Raw genomic sequence first — 18871 nt, 5'->3', positions numbered from 1 at the left:
TTTTGTCTTGGTTGCAGCGCTTGCAGTAATGTGCATGAAGAGGCGGCAAAAGCGCGAACAGGCAAAGGCGGACGAGGAGGCGAGATTGCAGAATGAAAGGAACGCGGTACATAGCAGCATGAGCAAACGCAGCGGAGGTGTTCTCGGAGGCGGTAGCAACAGCGTCATCGGTTCAGCTGGCGGTGGTTCAGCTGTTGGAATCGGTAACGTCGGACTTCTGAGTGGCATCACCGGTAGTTGCGTTGGTAGCGGAGTTACTGGTGGTGGAGTCGTCTCGGGCGGAGGTACGGTTTCTGGGGCTGGATTGATTGGCTCGGCCGGTGGAAGTGTCTGTACTCTTGGCACCGGAGACGCCCACATGATTAAGAACACATGGACGGCGAACAAGAGTGTGAACAACGCGAGTAGCGTCCGACAGGATGACCTGGACTCCTCGTTCCAGACCGATGTTACCCTGGATAGTTCCTGCTCGGGCTACAAAGCAGAACCGGTGCTCCAGGATGGTAGAACGAGAACAACGAAGCAGTTGAACACCGAGGCTGCAGCCCATCGAGCGTCTCATCTCTTCCAGAAGGAGAAGGACTGTTTGGGTCTGGGTCTAGGTCTTGGTGTCGCTGTACTCGAAACCGCCAAGAGGTCCTCGGTCTTTGCGAATACTCCGAGCGACGCTTGCTGCGCGGCGGAAGCGACCCTTTTGAAAAGGCCGACGACGGTAACGGAAAGTTCCGGTCCACCCGGAAGTGGTGGGGGTGGCGGCGGTGGTGGTGTCGTCGACAGTGCCTGCGGTGTTTACGTTATAGACGATCATTACAGGCATGATGCGACCACGCTAGCGACGACACTCGCGACGGAAGTGTAGCCTTGAGTAATACTGTGACACATAAAGGAACGCGTGCTTGGGACACGAATCAATTAGACCACGCGCGAATCACGAACTTGTATTTTCTTTTCTTCTTCCCTCATTTTTCTCTGGTTTTACCCGGCGCATTAAAGATCGTGTCGATTCTCATTTTTCTTTAAACGTGAATCGATGCGTTCGTTGAAACAACTCTTCGAAAGACTTACAGATTCTTCGTTCGTGTTTCCTCGACCACGTCTTATTTATGACGACGAGGGAAACAACGATGACGATGACACTGACGAAGACGACGACCACGACAACGACGGTGAGATAATCATTAAGATCTCTCGTCGAGTCGAGCGACGGACTAACTAAATAGAAGCTCGTGAATCGAGTTAATAAAGTAACGATATGCTGTGGGGGCGGTTGGCGTATTAGCCACTTACCCGTCTTTAGATGTTAATAATATTGTCATGCTCGAAACAAAACTTTGTACAGAACTAATTTATTATTATTGTTATTTACTATTATTATGATTGCTATTATTATTATTATTATTATTATTATTATTATTATTATTATTATTATTATTATTATTATCATTATTATTATTATTATTAATATTATTAATATTATTATTTTTATTTTTATTATTATTATATTATCGACATTATTATATTGTATCGCATTATCATTGTTCCACTAGTTCTTTTTTCAATTGCGTGACCGTGCTTTGTCCTATCTGCGACGCGATATGGTAACGGAGAACAAGCTTGTATTAATGCGTACGTGTATGATCGCGAATGTTCGCGCGTGTGTATGCGTGTGTGCGTGTGTGTGTATGTGTTCGCGCGTGTATGTATGCATATGAGAGGAAGGGGAAGAGGTTTGCTACGAATTCGAATCAAAATATTCGACCTCTTGCTATATTCGCGCGAATATGGGAAAAATTACAAAAATTTTTTGGGTCTCCTTCTATAGATAATATGGATCGCTTAAAATATCCTGAATCTGTTAGATCGTACTAGAATTGTTTAACATTGAATACTAACATCTTCTTACATCTTACACCTATACAAAAAAAAAATTGAAAGGGATAAAGAACGAAAATCGATTCGAATTTTATCCCTTTTGAAAGATAAAAAGAAAATGCCTAGGGTAAGAAAGGTGACCCAAGAAACGAAAAACGAAAGATTTTTTTTCTCGTGTGTCGCGCGATGGAAGGGAAAGAAAGAAAAAAAAAGAAAAAAAAGAAAAAAAAAGAAAAAAAAAGAATGGAAAACCTATTTCCGTTTAGGGCTTGGTGATTCGATCCGAGGTATAATACAGCGACCTCGTTTTTTTTTTACTCGCAGGAGATTCGAAATTCGTTCGATGAACTCCCAATCGCCATCGATCGGCTTTCCTCTTCGTTGATAAAAAAAAAAAAACCATTTTGTTTATCGCTTAATTGCATTGCGCACGTGTTCGGCGAAACAAAAAATTCCATCGTTTCTCGTTCTTAAAACTAATCGCGACTTATGTGTATATAAATTATCTAATGTATATATATGTGTATACATATGTATATATATACACACATATATATACATATAAATATGTATGTATAAAAAATACCGGCGTCGTCATCGGTAATGTATCAAAAACGGGATGGATTATTTCGAGTGTTTTTCTTTTTTTTTACGGTGTGTTTTTTCTTTTTTTTTTCTTTTTTTTTTCTTTTTTTTCTTTTTTTTAGTATTGAGTATAGCAAAATTCGAATAAAATTCGAATGGATCCGTCTAATTGATCGCGAGCTTGTATCGTAACATTGGTAAACCAAAAAAATTAGTATGGCTAGATTTCCTTTTGGTTTAACAGCGCAAACGATGCGTGTTCGTATCCATTCGATCGGATCGCACCAATTATTTCGGTATACTATCGTTTCTGTACATTTCTTTTTTCATCGACGAGATTGAAGTTCGAACGAGTAAAGAAAAAATAAAAAAGAAAGGAAGAACGCTCGTTATCCTCGGCCGTCGATGGTACGAGAAATGCGATGAATATGTGTTGTTTCCGCACGGTTAATAACGATTAATTAATTTATTTATGAATGATTATTATCGCGTATAATGAATCAGTATGCCGATGGTGATAATGCTGATGTGAAAGTGATGAGATATGACGATTATATATATATATATATATATATATATATATATATATATATATATATGTATATATAGTCATATATATATATTTATATATTATATATATATGTATATATATATGTATATATATATATGTATATATATATGTATATATATATGTATGTATGTATATATGTATGTATGTATGTATATATGTATGTATGTATATTATATATACATATATATATATATATACATATATACATATATATATAGAAACGTACGATGACGATATAACGAACAAAGATTCGATGATGTTCCTGTTATAAATAATAATAATAATTAAAATAAACGAACAACTCTACCAACTAAGTCATACACAGGCTTTGGGTCTTGATCAGCGCGACTTAACGAAGGACCTACGCGCTTAATTATTATAATTATCGTACGCGGTTCAACAAAGTGATGGAAAAACCGGCCAATGTTCGGAGGATCGGCGAAATTGATTTTGTATCGTTCCTCTTTAATAAGAGGGAAAGAGTAGGGTAGAAAAAAAAAAGAAAACGAAAAGAAAACGAAAAAGTAAAAGAATGAAAGAAAACTCCGGTAATCCTAATCTGCGAGACGAATCACGTACATAAGACCGATTATATTATATAAATATAATGTGTAATAAAGCTGTTGTCATTTTTTGTACTTACACTTCTTTGAACGATTTGATATACGTCGTCGCCTTCCATACGAGCGATCGATCATTCCTGATTCCTGCCTCTTTTCACTTCTTCCGCCTTTTTCGCGACCTTTTCAAATTTATACAACGTCCATACCGATGAGTTTGTTTTTCCTCGAGAGTAAACTCCGTGGGGTAGCGAGTACTCTCGTAATCACTACGTTTCTACGTGATCCTCGTGCTGAAATATCACACGAGCTGACTTTGAAAAATAATCATCTTCCCTTCGCATAAAGAAATGAGAAAAATAATAAAAAGACAAAAATAGAAAAATATAAGAAAAAAAAAATTACGTGTTTATACGATCTATAAAATTATTACGTGAATGTACGATCTATAAAATAGATATAAATATAATACATGACGAATGTGTATAGTTGTATTAAAATTGTATTGTTATAAGTATTACTACTATTACTATTATGATTATGATTATTACCATTATTATGATTATGATTATGATTATGATTATTATTATTTTTATTATTAATATTACTATTATTATTATTATTATTATTATTATTATTATTATTATTATCATTATTATTATTATTATTATTATTATCATTAGTAATATTTATTAATTATCATGCGCCGATTATTATATTATCACGATCATGATCATCATATTCGTCGCCACTATCATTACTTAGGAACGTGTAAATAGATGAAGAATTGTCAATATTACTATGTCACGCAGACAACAGTCGAGGATCAATAAGGATATATTGAAAAAACAATGCGTTTTAAATATTATATACCCTTTTTTACGAACGACGAAATTTAAATCTATCCTATTCGATCGACGAGGCTATGAAAGACAGGAAAGAAAGGTTCCTTTGAAAGCGAGTTCAAAGGAGGAAGCCGCATCTCTTGGGAACGAAACGAGATAATTCGACTGGCTCTTTGGCTTGATGGTCCCTTGTAAATTGTAATTTTTTTCTCCTCTCTCTCTCTCTCTCTCTCTCTCTCTCTCTGTCTCTCTCTCTCTCTCACACACACACACATGCACACACACTCATTCTCTCTTTCTCATACACGTACTCTCCCTCTCTCTTTAAATTACATCCGCCAAGGTAGGATCATTCGATCGACAACATTATTATCTCTTATTAATAAATCACATATTTCTCAGAATCAGCTTACAGTCAAGTACTTCTTCTATGTGATACAAATAAAAAACTAAAAAAAAAAGGAAAACAAAAAATACATGAAAGACATTACAATTAGATTGTAATATGAGATATGGGTAAGAATTTGTTAACGATTAAACAAAAAAGTCGAAGCTTTTTCAAAATATTTTATTCAGAGTTCGACCATAAGCGTATATCTTCGAAAGGTACATATCGAAAATATAGAGAAAGATATTGTGTGCATATACACAGAAACATATAGAAGTGCGCGTGCGCGCACACATATCAGGCAGCAGTCAGGGAAACTCGTGAAAGTACTCGAAAGAACGAGACACATTGGCCGCCTACCCAGGACTCATCGTGTCGTTGGTTATTACGCGATGGTTATTACTTGCTCCACCGTTGCAAAGCCATTACGAACGAACCTTTGTAGCATTCTTCGTTTCTTCGTTTCCTCCTCTCCATCCCTTGCCATCCTTCCTACTTCGTAACTCCTTTATCCTCCTTTTACCGTTCGTGACAACGCCTGTCCGGATTTTCTTCCCCTTTTTATAATGAGAAACAATTTGTAGATATATTGATACGAATATAATCAACGTACAAGATCTATCATGCAGAATTAACATCTGACGTATGTATGTATATATCCAATCGAATATGTAGCTTTGATTCCTTCTAAATTCGTTTTCATCCAAATAGATATGCATAAATAACTACGTCTGACATATACGCAACTTTGACTACTTATTTATGTATATATATATATATATATATATATATATATATATTGTATATATCAAATATTAATGATCACAGCACGAAAAATGAATGTATGATACTATCAACATGAGTGTAGAATTGTAATATATAAATTACGATCTTTTCTACTTCTCTATGAAATTTTAATATCGTTTAACCTTATATTATATCAATTCATAAATTATTTTACAAGTAAATAATTTATTGCCGCGGCAACATCAAAGCTCATTTGACGAACGACTAAAACGTTTTGTAAATAATTTCTACGTGTCACATTAATTAATTGAACTTTTTTCGTTACGTGAAAGCCGCAAGATCTCAATATTCCAAGTACGAATCGATCAGAGAAAAAGAAGAGACGGAGAGAAAGAGAATTTGTGCGTTGTGTGTGTTGTGTGTGTGTATGAGAGAAAGAGAGAGAAAGAAAGAGAGAAGCTGCAGCTTCTCCATTCGAGAAGAGAATGCTGATGATCGAAGTGGAGGAGGAAGATCCTTAACGCTGTACCACGTATAGTAGTTATAAAGTTTGCCAGACCGATATGCCGAAGCGGAGGGCAAGTGAAAGTCCCACGAAAGACGTCGTTACATCGTGTAACACGTATACACATACGTATATAAAGAAAGATATGAAGAAAAAGATAGAAAGAGAGAGAAAAACGCATACATGCATACTATGCTATGTTTCTTCCTCTCGCTTTAGCACGCGTGCACACACGCGCTTACCTTACGATGCTTACGTTATCGCGACGATGCATGCACCGTGCGCAAGGTGAAACGAGCGTGTGCTCTCTTGCTACGTGCCGCTTTTTGTTCTGCCAGAAGGAATATCCATGGTGGAAGAAGTTGCTAGACTACTACGCGCGCGAATATCTCGTTTTTCATGGCGAATACATTTTGCATTTCAACTTCTGTCCACCGAGAGAATACTTGTCCTGTCGTTATAAAGACAGAAAAACCATATCATTTATTTCTTTCGTTACATACATATATATATATATATATATATATATATATATATATATATATATACATATATACACACACATACAGAGAGAGATGTATTTTTCCAATTTGCCAATTTTGCTCTTTTTATTTATTTAATAATGGATTATTCGACGAACTCGTTCATCTGTTAGAATAACGTACATATTCGATCTCGTTGAAAAGTTAAAAAAAGTGATCGTTTTACCATAGATTCTTGTATAAATAAATTAAACATGTTAATCTTCTTCTTGGCCCGCCATCGAAATTAGTATTTCGTGGTGATCCTATTATGGTCCGAGAAAAAAACCACTTTTCTCTCTTTCTCTCTCTCTCTCTCTCTCTCTCTCTCTCTCTCTCTGTCTGTCTATTACTGTAGCGCGAAAAAATTAATTGGCGGATGTTATTCGGGATCGATTTCCCACGATTCGCCTATGTACGCTCAAGCACCCAACGAGTGGTACAAATCGAACCGGTCCATTATCATCGACAACCGGTACATGAGTCGCTTCGTGGCCCGTGTGGCCCTTTTAACAGACGCCAACACAGGCCATTTGCTTCCGCAATTGTTCGTTCGTTTTGATCGCCGAACGGAAATCCGTGGTCGGGCGTTCGCTCCCCGGCAAATGGATGCTTAATGTCCCACGATATCAGAGGATAGGAGAAACACAAAAGAAATGACGTTCGATAGTCAAATATCCTGTAATTTACACCTTTTCCCACGTGAACTTTGTCGAATGTGATGTTATCGATTCGAACGGTACCAATCCAAGATTTTTTTTTAATAAAATTTCATTGAATTTTGATCGATGTTTTTTTAATCATTGAAATGACAAGAAAAATCAACGTTTCTCAATCTTTTTGCCGTTCGAACAATACATTTGTTGATGATAGATTGATATCGCGGGAGCCATATTGTTTATAATATTAAATTTTTAAGAATCTGCCTGATTGGAATCACTGTATATTATTTTATTTTTATTTGAAAGATACGATTTTTTTTACGATATTCTCGCGAACTTGCAAAAACATTCTGCATGAACTTTTTGAAAGTATTTTACAAATTAATAACATTCCTCACTTTGGCGTAAAATAACAGATATTATTTCGCGATTTCATTAAAAATTTAACACCCATAGGTTAAGAAATGCTGAGAAAGATATCTAATTAGTATAATGAAAAATTAATCGAAATTTATTATTAATACAGTATGAAGACTTTGTCTACTTGTCTAGTGTTCAAGCGTTCAAAGTAAACGATCTTAGCTTAACGGTCTAGCTGAAGACTACCACCGTTGTTTTACCCATATCCTAAACGTCTGGTATGGCCGAAGAGAAGGGAGGAAACGTAAGCAAGCGCGAAAAGGAAGAGAAGAGTCTCACCATCTTGGAGACTGGACTCGACTCGACTCGACTCGACTCGACTCGACTCAACTCCGACTCTTGCTTTACTCGGTACCTCTGATATTTTTTCGAGAGGGAATCCTCGAGCCCGGAGGTGCTACCATCTGACCTCAGAGTGCCAAGTGCCGCTAAGTTTATGCCCTCTTTGCGATCCACTTCAATGTCAGGGTCAATGCGCGCTAAACTCGCAAGCTTGCTAAACCAAACAAAATTTAACCGAACAAACTATGCGAACGTAAAAAATACATATTACATATAATAGTAATAGTGATCGACTATAATTATATTTTTCCATTGTTAAGGGGTTAGCTCGTATTTGTTGATGAGATGATCCCACATAAAAGATTGGATCGTAGGATGATAGTATAGATCTATGAAACGTTTCATTCGTTACGAGAACTTTAAGAGGGAGTTCGCGATATCGGCTCGATTTCTCGTAACATAAATAAAGCAACTTCGTGGAGACTATGCTAGAAAGGGATGGACAGTGAAGGGGCTGAGGGGAATAGGGAGAGGAAAGAAGTCGAGGAAAAAAAGATCGTAAGCCGTAGGTCGCATCGACGATGCAACGATGCAGAGCGTCACGATACTGCACGGTACGGTACGGTACGGCACGGTACATTCACCAATGACCGAGTGGCACGGATCTTCTCCCATCCTTTTCTCTCTTCTCATCTTTACATCGTGCAGGTGTACCTGTCTCTCTCTTTCTCTAACTCCCCCTCTCCCTCTTTCTCTCTATGCGAGCGTATGCAGTCTATGTGCTACGAGCTTCGTCCTCTTCTCGAGTTGTAGTTTGAATATTTCTACCGGCTCTCTTGGATATACTATATTAATAGTCCTCCTTTCGTGGATGATGTCAGTACTGTACTCAATAGGGTATTCTTTGCTTTTGAGATCATCCGCCTAGACTAACGCCGATAGAAATAAATCATGCGAAAGTACATTTCCTTTTCCTAGACGTAAGTATCCTTCGATTTTGCGACTTTGAACTTTCCTAAGCATCTAATCTTAAACATCTTTCGTTCCTGGAACTTGGCATTCTCCTTTAATGCATTAGAATGCACGTACAGTACATACGCTGGAATGATTGAGAAACAGAGTGAGCGGTCTACTTTTTTCCTTTTCTTTCCTTTTCTTTTTTTTTCCCCCTTTTCTTTCCTTTTTTTCTGATATACGTGTCGTCGATCGTACGATAAAATGATAGTCGAACGTTGAAACGATTCATCCGTGTATTATTATAGTTCGTCACGAAGCTAGTGATACTTCTTTTCTTTTCTGTTTTTCTTTCTTTCTTTCTTCCTTTTTTTTTTCTTTTCTTTTTTTTTTTTTTTATTACAGAAGAAAGACAATTGGGAAGTATAAGAATGGGAGGAGTGACTTCGATCGAGTTTCTCTTCGGATATTTCTCTCTTCAAGTACATACATATACTTAGTTCTATTGCGAGGAATAAGAGAAGAAAAAAAAAAAGAAATAAAAGAAGAATTAAAAAAAAAAAATACTTTTCCACGAGTGCCGATGCTAATTATAGAGCCGAATGAATAACGAATTGCTCAGGTATTCACGTTCTTAGCCGGAAGTCGCAAAAGCAACGAAGCGCTCATTTCTTAGCGCTCTACAGAATGTATTACATAAATAAACGGAACTTCTCGTTGAACGTTATATAAAAGTTCGCATTCTCGCATTCGTGGAATCCATAGGCGATGACGATAACGACAAGAAAGATGACGACGAAGACGATGAAGACGACGAAGACGACGAAGACGACGACGACGACGACGATGTTGCGATTCACGAAGAAGGCGAGGCTTGTCTTTACAACAGAATGTCTATTAATGCCTGAGAATTCCAGCCGTTTCGCTCTCATCGAACATCCATCCTCTCTTTCTCTCTCTCACTAATATCTATGCGAGTTCATTTGTTTTTACATTAATTAACCAAGTAATTCCAATTGAAATCTCTCTCTTTCTCTCTCTCTCTCTCTCTCTCTCTCTCTCTCCCTCTCTCTCTCTCTCTCTCTCTCTCTCTCTCTCTCTTTAGCAAACATCCACGCGAAAAATTATTTTTAGCATTAATTAACAAAGTAATAACAATTGGAGGCGCCGATAATTATTCTTTTATCAATGAAACTACAAGTCAGTCTTCATTTTCTCTTTCTTATTCTTATCAAAATTAAAGATCAACATTTGATCGTCGTTTTCTTTCTTTTTCTTTTTCTTTCTCTTTCATTTCTTTCTCTCTTTCTCTTTTTCTCTCTTTTTCTCTTTCTTTTTTTCTATCTTTCTCTCTTTCTCTCTTTCTCTCTCTTTCTCTTTTTCTCTTTACTTTTTTTTTTTGAATATAATTAAGCGTAATTACAGGCGAGAAGCAATTAAGAGAAAGAAAAGTAAACCACTTAACTCTCCGGTAGTCGTTAACTCGACTACAAAATCATTTAGAGATCGTGTTTATAGGAATTCACACGAAGAATTTTGCGATTTCAACTAATAAAGAAAAAAATAATAATTCATTATTTATCTCTTACGTTTCGCTTCTTTTTTTCCTTTCCTTTGTTTTTCTTTTTCTTTTTTTTTTTTTTGCTTCTTTTTATTCTTTTGTCTTTTTCCCTAACACACACGATAATAAAAGACGTTCGTGATTATGATTCAGAATGCAATCTTTGTGAGTGCAGTAAGTAGTACCTATCGTATAATCGTTCGACTGGATCAATCATTTCCTATCAGGGTTGAGTTCAGCCCCTAGATGGTTTCTTCCTATCAAAACATTCCAATAGGAAGAAGCTCATCTATACGAGAAAGTTTCCTCGTTTCCTCGTTCAACTCCACCTCCAGATTTACCATCTCTTCTTCCTCCTTCTATTCCTTATCCTTCTTCTTCTTTCCCGCCACCACCTCTTTAACCGCCTCCACCTTCGCCTTTTTCTTTAGACTTGCACGAAGGAGCAGCAGCAACGTTGTAGGTGGCTCCTTCGAATCCCGATTTGCCAATAGCTCGGCGCTACCAACACGTAAGCCGAGCATGCAAACTCCGATTTGAAAGGCAGAGAGCTTAGACGAACCTCACGACCACGTCATCTTCGTCCTATCTCAGTCATGTTAAGTGGATTTTATCTTTGTACTCGAAGGCACGAGCATCTATGTATACTCGCGGAAGCATCGATGCTTGCTTCGTCTCGTCCTTCGTTAAAGATTTTACGGTACCATCGTAAGCTGTCCTCTATCTTTCTCTTTTATTCTTTCTCTTTTTATTTATTTATTTATTTATTTGTTTATTTATTTATTTATTTCTCCCTAGTACCACACGTTTTCGAATACGTTCATTATGGGAGAATCCTGTCCACGTAGAAAAAGTTTCGAAAGACCGTTAGAAGTCTGCCGGAAGCTATCAAAACTCTCGCATAGAAGGAATTAAAGAAAATTGTTCGTAAATAAGCTATACTATGGATTTACTAAAAAGATCTTCAATTTGTATTCTATTTATTTATACATTCGTAATATTTTATTCTTCTGTTTTCATTTCTGAAAGAAATTTTCATTTTCATCTATTTATCTGTTAGAGTATTATTTAAAGAAAATTGTTTTGATAGTTTTACTTTTTTTTTTTTGTTTTTGTTTTCTAAAAGAGTCTTTCCTGAAACAGAATGATGAGAATTTCATCAAGCGTTACTCCAGATGAAAAGGATAACGATGTAATAGAAGAAATCAAAATAAAATCAAAAGGGTTGGATATATTTTTCTACGCAATGTACGAATGAATATGTTTGTTACGCATCTGCGCTAATAGAAGCAGCAAATCATCTCAGGGAAAACATTATCTGTTTGTTACGTATATTTTTCCAACGTATTTATTAAATAACATTAAATTCGACTGAATATTTTTATCCTTCAATTTCTTCCTCATTTACTTATTTTCTAAAGATGAAATTTTATCAATTTTAAGAAAAACATTCGATAATCCGATATATAATAATGAATTACAATTATATTTTTATTAATACTACAAATATATGTTATTATTAAATATACGAATTAATTATAAAATCAGAATTTCAAGAGAAAAATACATTATTTAATTGTTACCGATATACATATGAAATTATATAAGTAATCTTAGGACTCATAGATATAAGCTTTTGATATATGAATAACATATCGTACGTTGGTAATAAAGGTAACGGATATTAAAGATTATTTGAGGAGATAATAGAGAAATATTTATCTTATGGGATTTATGCGAATTAAAAGTTATCATAAAAGTGACACTATAAATATATTTATACATTGATGTAAAAATAATATTTAAAAATTATTATAAATTTTAAAAAAACATAATTGGTTCTTTTGTTTCTTTTATACCATATAAGCTAAAAGATTGTGTATCCAAAGAATATATCGTCTATAGACTTAAGTCCATTTAAAAGTCATATTTAATATAGAAAAAAAAAAATTTTGTATTCATCCTTTTTAAAAATCGATTTAATACCTATAAATGTAATCTATAATTTATTTATCGAACATTATTATAAGAAGAAATATGAGATGCATTGACTCGTTCCAAAAAAAGAATTCTTGATTCAATGGAGTCGAATCGTTACTTTTGCACGATCTAGTTTCATTTAGAAATAATAGATAGCAGTACTGTACGATTTAGTGCACTAATTCAGCGGCTTAGAACTTTTATTATAAAAAGTGCTGACAAATAAAAAGGAACGATGTTGCGCGCCATCTAACTTTATAAATATAGAATTGTATTTGTAGGCAGTTTTTTTTTTTTTTTTATTTAGTGAAATTAACAAATGATTGTAGTACTTGTATGATACATAATAGAAATACAAAAAAAAAAAAAAAAATTATATTGCGCGCTATCTAACTTTATAAGTATAGAGTTAAACTTGTAGGCACTCCTTTGTCGCCTATATATTTTACACTTGTGTTAAGTCAACGGGAAATTCTATTTTTATATTATATTTTGTTTTTCGTATATATTTCTCAACGTATTGTAATTTTACGCCTGGTTTTTAGGATTCATCTTTCCCTTTATCAGTGGTAAATAATTTTTTCTACCTCACAAAAGAATATATTTGTATATATTTAAGCTCATTATAAAATATTGCTAATTACATTTAAGAATTGCACATTTGATCGTAATCGATATTGATATTATAATCTTTGTAATCATTTCAATATTATATGAGAAACATAATATAAGTATATTCATACTTTTCTATTTATCTATTTAAAAATTATATATTTATCTATTTCATAATTATTTCAATTACGTGTATATAATATAAATTTATTATTTCTTTAGCGCTTCCTATTATATTCTAATAATGACTTCACCATGGAGAAAAATTCAATCAGTAGAAGATCCTGTCAGTTTATTGGAGATAACTTCTGATCAACTTGCAAAAAGCTTACAAGAAAAGTAATTATTATATATGTATAAAAGATCTATTTTTATATATATATATCAAAATGTATGTATAGTTTATTTTATATTATATCTTTGTACATAGAGAATTGAAAAAATATAAAGATTCTTTAAAAGAAGAGCCGATTACAGAGATATATGATACATATGAATCAAATGATACAGATAGCGATGCTGTAATTGCACAAATGCTACAAGCTCAATATAATCGAGAATATGATATGATGTTAAAGCGTACTGAAACAAAGGTTAATCGTGATTCTAAAGGTTATAATTTATATATATTTTTTCTGTCTCTCTCTTTCTCTCTTTCTCTCTCTGTCAAATTTACATTGCCTTAGTTTATATTAAGTTATTTATTAATTTCATTATGTTTCCATTATAGTAAATATTTCATATACTAAATATCGAATGTCTTCATTTGAGGAACCAGATGAAAGAAAAACAGATACCGATGATGCGAATAAAGACTTTGACCGTTTTGTAGTAAGTAAATATATAAATGATGAATTTTATTTATAGGTAACAAAAAAGACTTTAAATAATTACAAAGCTCTTGCAATTTCTCAAATAATATATTTAGAGAACTTATACATTACATCGCCAACTAATTATAATATGCAGTGATGATAAGTAAATGTTTTTAAATACTTTAGAGTGTAGAGAAGGAGTATGCTTCAATACCTCGTTGTGGCTATAAAAAAGTAGGTGAAGGATCACAAATTGTAACAAAGCATGATATGTTAATGTCATCAAGGATAAATGCATGCAGGGTTTTACAATTTCCACCTGGTATTGATACAGGAGACACAGGTGGATTTGATGTAAAATTAAATAATAAAGTATTTAATAGTTTGCGTGCTCACAGTCATGCACAATGGTCAAAAGAAAAAGCAAAGGCAAGACCTCATTCCAAATAAGATATAAAAGAGTACATCTTCTATTAGTTTTGTTTTTTTAGCAATCTTATGCAATGAAAATGAAATATTTGATTAAATGAAATATTCATTGCCTTTGTATTGTATTCTTGATCAAGTTTACAATTTTAATTGCAATATATTGTGAAATCAAAAACAGGAGTGCTTGATATTAAATATATAAAAGTATTTGATATAACAAGGTTCGTAACTATTTAAATTTTACAATTTATAGTTTCCACATTTTTCTTGATTGAAATAAATATTGTTTTGTTAAAGTATCAAATTAATATTATGGAGTTTTTCTAATATTTAGCGACATATTGATTAGCATACATTTTTCTCATCTTTTATTTTTTTCATTTCTTTTTATTTTTACTTTAATTAATTTTGTAAGAAAAATCATTCTTACCTTTTTGATATAAAATTACAATACGTACATGGGAAATACTATAAATATCAGAAAATTACATCATTTAGATAGATGGGTGTGTTTATTAACATTTGATATTTTTATATATAAATAATTTTTTTAAGAATAAAATATCAATTGCAAAGTATGTTTATGTGCAACAAGACTAGAAATTTAAAAAATAATGTATTAATTGAACTGCGTCAAATGTAAAAAAATATTATAACCTTAAAATTACTGTAATATGAGTTATGCACAAATTCATATGATATAAAACAATTCTAATGTTGCAACATAATTTTATACATAACAAATCAATATTATTGTTAAATCTTGGATAATGAAAAAATACTAAAAATTTGTTTATAATATCCTTATGCGTATTATTTTGATAATAACAAAAAATTTAATTATGTTAATTATCCTTCTGTAAAATTTCATTTTGCAATTGATATAATTTTCAAATTAATTTCATAAATATCAAATATGGTGTTTTCCCAAATATTAATTGTACTTATAATAATTACGAAAATTTATATACTTACGTAATACATAAAATATTTAAAACGGTAGAAAGCAAGAATGTAAAAAAAATGATTACACACACAAAAGGTGTTTTTCTTTTTGATAAGTTTATATGTCATATTTGTTCCTTTCTTTATTAATGTTACTCTTTTTTTCATTAAATAAACAATACACAAATGTCATGAATACATACCTATTTCATTCAATATGATCTTTTGCACACTGATAATTTATAAAGATTTAAATTATTTATTCATTTATACTTTCATATTTTGTATGGATCAAAAAAAATTATGAAATGGCCAGCATAAAAAAAAGGAACGTTGTTATGTTAAATATAGAATTAATTATTTAAATAGATTCTAATTGTTTAATTTTTCTTTGGTTTAAACAACCAATATACAAAGCTACAAAATAACTTATATTTTTCTTAAACATTCTGCTTTCTAGTAAGTTAATGTATGTACATAGCCATGCGGATAATTGCATAAATCTTTATATGCAGTTCAGTTAATTTTGTTTTAATAAAATTTTTATCTGCATAGAAATGCTGCAAGTTTATTAAATTATATTTAAATGCAATGAAACCAATGGTGTTAGCATTGTTTTTGTACATAATAGTATAAATGCCAATTAAATACTAAATTTTCTTTTGCTTCAGTAAAATAAAAACATAATGTATATAACCCAATGTACATTATCTTTTTCCAAATTGAATTTAAATCAAGATATTTTTTATTTTTATAAAATGCTATTTGCGTTACATAGTCTTATGTTTTATATACGACCAATGCAATTTAAAACATTCTTTTCCTTCAATTATATACGAATCATAGATTTTATAAATTTTTTTGATCATATAATAGTAACGCATAAGGATACTCCACTTCATTAATATATAAATTATCTCAAGCAAAATATAATGCACATTTGTCTGTTCTTAAACAAAAGCGGGTATGTTTTTGTTTCCCAACTTTTTAAACAAAATTCAATCTTTTTCTAGTCATATATTTAATGAACATATTACTTATGGCCATCATTTTTTAATACCAACAATTCTCTCCAAAATTATAACACAATGAACACCTTTTCAATTCTTATCTTTGTATCATATTGTTCATACAATGACATTGTTTTATAACTATTTTCTCATCTCAGTAGACTGAACTTTGCGTAAAATACTAGAATGTATCAAATATATATATATATACATATACATATATATATATATTATAATCTTTTGATAAGTTTCTCTTGTGATAGTATCACCCTTTTAATGGAATGATACTTAAAATATTAAGAATGAATTATTGAATTATTAATCAAGGTTAGTCAGCTAAATCATTAACATGCAAAACTTCTCTATGGGTTAAGCCAGCTGATGATAAAGTTAAAATATCTCTGCATGGATATAGGATTCTTTTAGGATAACTTGTTGTTATCTCAAAACTTGCAGGAGAATCCGGTTGACTAAATATCCAATGATATACGTCCTGTAAATAATATATTAATTATTGACATTATTCTTGAAAAATTAAGCTAAACAAAAGCTTAAAAAATTAAATATCGTATTACTTCAATTGTGTCAGACATAAGGAATCGCCTTTTCATTGTCCTTTCACCCAATTTAATTTGTAGATGACAAGCATTAGGATTAGCAGGTTCAGGTTCCATGGGTATTTTTTGAACAGTAAGTTTTTTTTCAAGACGAATTCTTTCTATTTCCTGTTCCTGCGCATTCAATTGTTCCTTTTCACGTGCCTCCTGTTCTTCTCTAGCCCTACGTTCTTCTTCTCTTCTACGATCTTTTTCCTGATCAGCACGTAATGATTCTTCATATGCACGATCTTGTTGTTGCCGTAATGACTGCGCAGCACTGCGCTCTGCTCTATAATACACAAATGATCATATGGAATCTTGTTACTTTTGTAATTAATCAATTACATGATCAATTTAAAAGTTATATTACCTATCTTGACGTGCTTGAATTAAATTAATTTCGTTTTGTTGAATAATCGTTTGTAAACGTGATATTAAATCAGCAGCAGATGGTGTACCTTCCATCCTACAAAATCATTTTTTCAGAATGTTTCTAGAATATTTATTGGCTATATTTTATGAAAAATGAAGTATTGTATTTTTTAAGAATTCAATTCTTACTACATACCGTCCAACTATCGTCATTCGATTGTCTTTCAAAACAATAATAGCCAAAAAAGGATAAGAGCCAGATTTAAGAGCTTCTGAAACTTTATAGCCTTCTCCAGATTGTACATTACAAGCCCAAAATAATGTATGAGTATTCATAAATCGTATAACTTCAGGATCATTCAATGTATTTCTAGAGTAAAAACTTGTTTGATGTTAACCATATAAAAAAGCGATTCATTTATATATAATTGCTCTTTTTTATTTACTATATATATATTATCATAAATTGTTACTATTATTAATTATTATAAACTTTACCTGCACCATTGATCAGTATCTTGGGCCTCATCTTTTTGTAAATAAACTAATAAAAATCTTAACTCTTGTTTGGCATCAGATAGAGCTTGACTGTAAGAACCCTGATAAAATACAGGATGAATAATGCCATAACGTTCTTCATATGATCTAATGAATGTCATTACATCTTCCACTGGATCAGAAGAAACTTAAAGAACAAGACATATTGTTTTAAATGCGCTAACTTCATGTTTCTACTATGTTCATGTTATACGTACTGGGCCTGACTTCTGATCTAAATAATGATAGACCTAGCTGCAAGATACTCCATATTATATTATAACACATAGAAAAGATATAAGGTAGAAGACCACCGCCTCCACCACTCGAACTACTTGCATGGTTAAAATATATTCTAGAACTACTGTCATCAACGACTTGTGGTGGCCTCGATCGTGAATCTTGTGCATACATTGACGGACGTCCTTCGTATAAATTTAATTGTTCCTACCATAATATAAGACAATATATATATATAATATATATATATATATATATATATATATATATCACCATGGACAATAAAAAATGTCCTATTAGAGAGATATTTGCAAATACCTGAACAGCCACTTCCAAATTCCAATTATGCCTTTGTAGAACATCTCTACAGACAGATAAATCTTCTATGCCTGTCAGATCCTAAAAGTAATTGATACATTACAACAAAATAGGAATAATATTTTAGATTGTAATAAAGCAGAATATATTCTTTTACCTGAAACTGAATAACTTTCTCAGTCTGATCACCGTTTAATTCCTCTAGGAGGTCTGCCATGACAATATTTGTGTCAATGAAGTGTAAATATGAATTTTTAAAAACTTTTTTCACGTTATAGCAAATTCATCAGCTGATACAAAGAATAAGTGTACGACCAAAATATCGAAAAAACTGTGCGAACATTTGTAGGGCGATATAAAGGAATTTGACTTTTAATTTATCTATCGCAAGTTTTACGGTTTTCCACTTATTATAGTTACAATACGTTTCGTTTCATTTCTTTGCTTTCCGCCGAATGTTTTCGATGTCATGTCTCTTTACGATAATTTACAATTTCAAGGTTCTCTTTCATGCGACACGACTACAAGTGACGTCATATCC

At 32.5% G+C, this 18871-nt stretch overlaps 3 protein-coding genes and 1 long non-coding RNA gene across 4 annotated transcripts in view; 3 read left to right on the top strand and 1 right to left on the bottom strand.

Annotated features, from left to right (window-relative positions):
- Positions 1-2698, top strand: part of LOC124947678 (neurogenic locus protein delta-like) — a 28225-nt gene extending 25527 nt beyond the window's left edge. Inside the window, exon 6 of the mRNA XM_047490160.1 lies at positions 1-2698. This exon is cut by the window's left edge and continues 1296 nt beyond it. Coding sequence (XP_047346116.1) covers positions 1-859 — 859 coding nt within the window. The 3' untranslated portion in view covers positions 860-2698.
- Positions 2699-8750: 6052 nt separating this feature from the next.
- On the top strand, positions 8751-11927 carry LOC124947883. Its single transcript, XR_007100537.1, has 3 exons — positions 8751-8938; positions 10905-11181; positions 11272-11927. It is a non-coding gene; the product is annotated as an uncharacterized LOC124947883 (long non-coding RNA).
- Positions 11928-12749: 822 nt separating this feature from the next.
- Positions 12750-14617, top strand: LOC124947531 (serine/threonine-protein kinase RIO3-like). Its single transcript, XM_047489818.1, has 5 exons — positions 12750-13022; positions 13288-13404; positions 13496-13677; positions 13796-13896; positions 14067-14617. Exons 2-5 carry the CDS (start codon positions 13310-13312, stop codon positions 14328-14330), a joined length of 642 nt encoding a protein of 213 aa, XP_047345774.1. The 5' UTR covers positions 12750-13022; positions 13288-13309; the 3' UTR covers positions 14331-14617.
- Positions 14618-15396: 779 nt separating this feature from the next.
- LOC124947530 (FAS-associated factor 2) lies at positions 15397-18857 on the bottom strand. Its single transcript, XM_047489817.1, has 8 exons — positions 18488-18857; positions 18331-18411; positions 17991-18219; positions 17734-17920; positions 17432-17605; positions 17234-17329; positions 16840-17152; positions 15397-16757 (listed from the first exon to the last, which is right to left on the bottom strand). Exons 1-8 carry the CDS (start codon positions 18545-18547, stop codon positions 16593-16595), a joined length of 1305 nt encoding a protein of 434 aa, XP_047345773.1. The 5' UTR covers positions 18548-18857; the 3' UTR covers positions 15397-16592.
- Positions 18858-18871: the final 14 nt, after the last annotated feature.

This window comes from Vespa velutina, chromosome 3 (assembly GCF_912470025.1).
Source record: "Vespa velutina chromosome 3, iVesVel2.1, whole genome shotgun sequence".
NCBI classification, from domain to species: domain Eukaryota; kingdom Metazoa; phylum Arthropoda; class Insecta; order Hymenoptera; family Vespidae; genus Vespa; species Vespa velutina.
Note: the sequence above shows the minus strand (reverse complement) of the source record. Positions and strands in the feature narration are given on the sequence as shown.

Excerpts from the sequence above, each read along its gene's own strand:
- LOC124947531 (XM_047489818.1), top strand. The coding sequence starts at position 13,310 with ATGACTTCACCATGGAGAAAAATTCAATCAGTAGAAGATCCTGTCAGT. Across the intron at positions 13,405-13,495 it reads GCAAAAAGCTTACAAGAAAA|AGAATTGAAAAAATATAAAG; the intron begins GTAATTATTATA and ends CTTTGTACATAG. Across the intron at positions 13,678-13,795 it reads GGTTAATCGTGATTCTAAAG|TAAATATTTCATATACTAAA; the intron begins GTTATAATTTAT and ends TTTCCATTATAG.
- LOC124947530 (XM_047489817.1), bottom strand. The coding sequence starts at position 18,547 with ATGGCAGACCTCCTAGAGGAATTAAACGGTGATCAGACTGAGAAAGTT. Across the intron at positions 17,330-17,431 it reads CGAATGACGATAGTTGGACG|GATGGAAGGTACACCATCTG; the intron begins GTATGTAGTAAG and ends ATGATTTTGTAG. Across the intron at positions 16,758-16,839 it reads TTATGTCTGACACAATTGAA|GACGTATATCATTGGATATT; the intron begins GTAATACGATAT and ends TATTATTTACAG.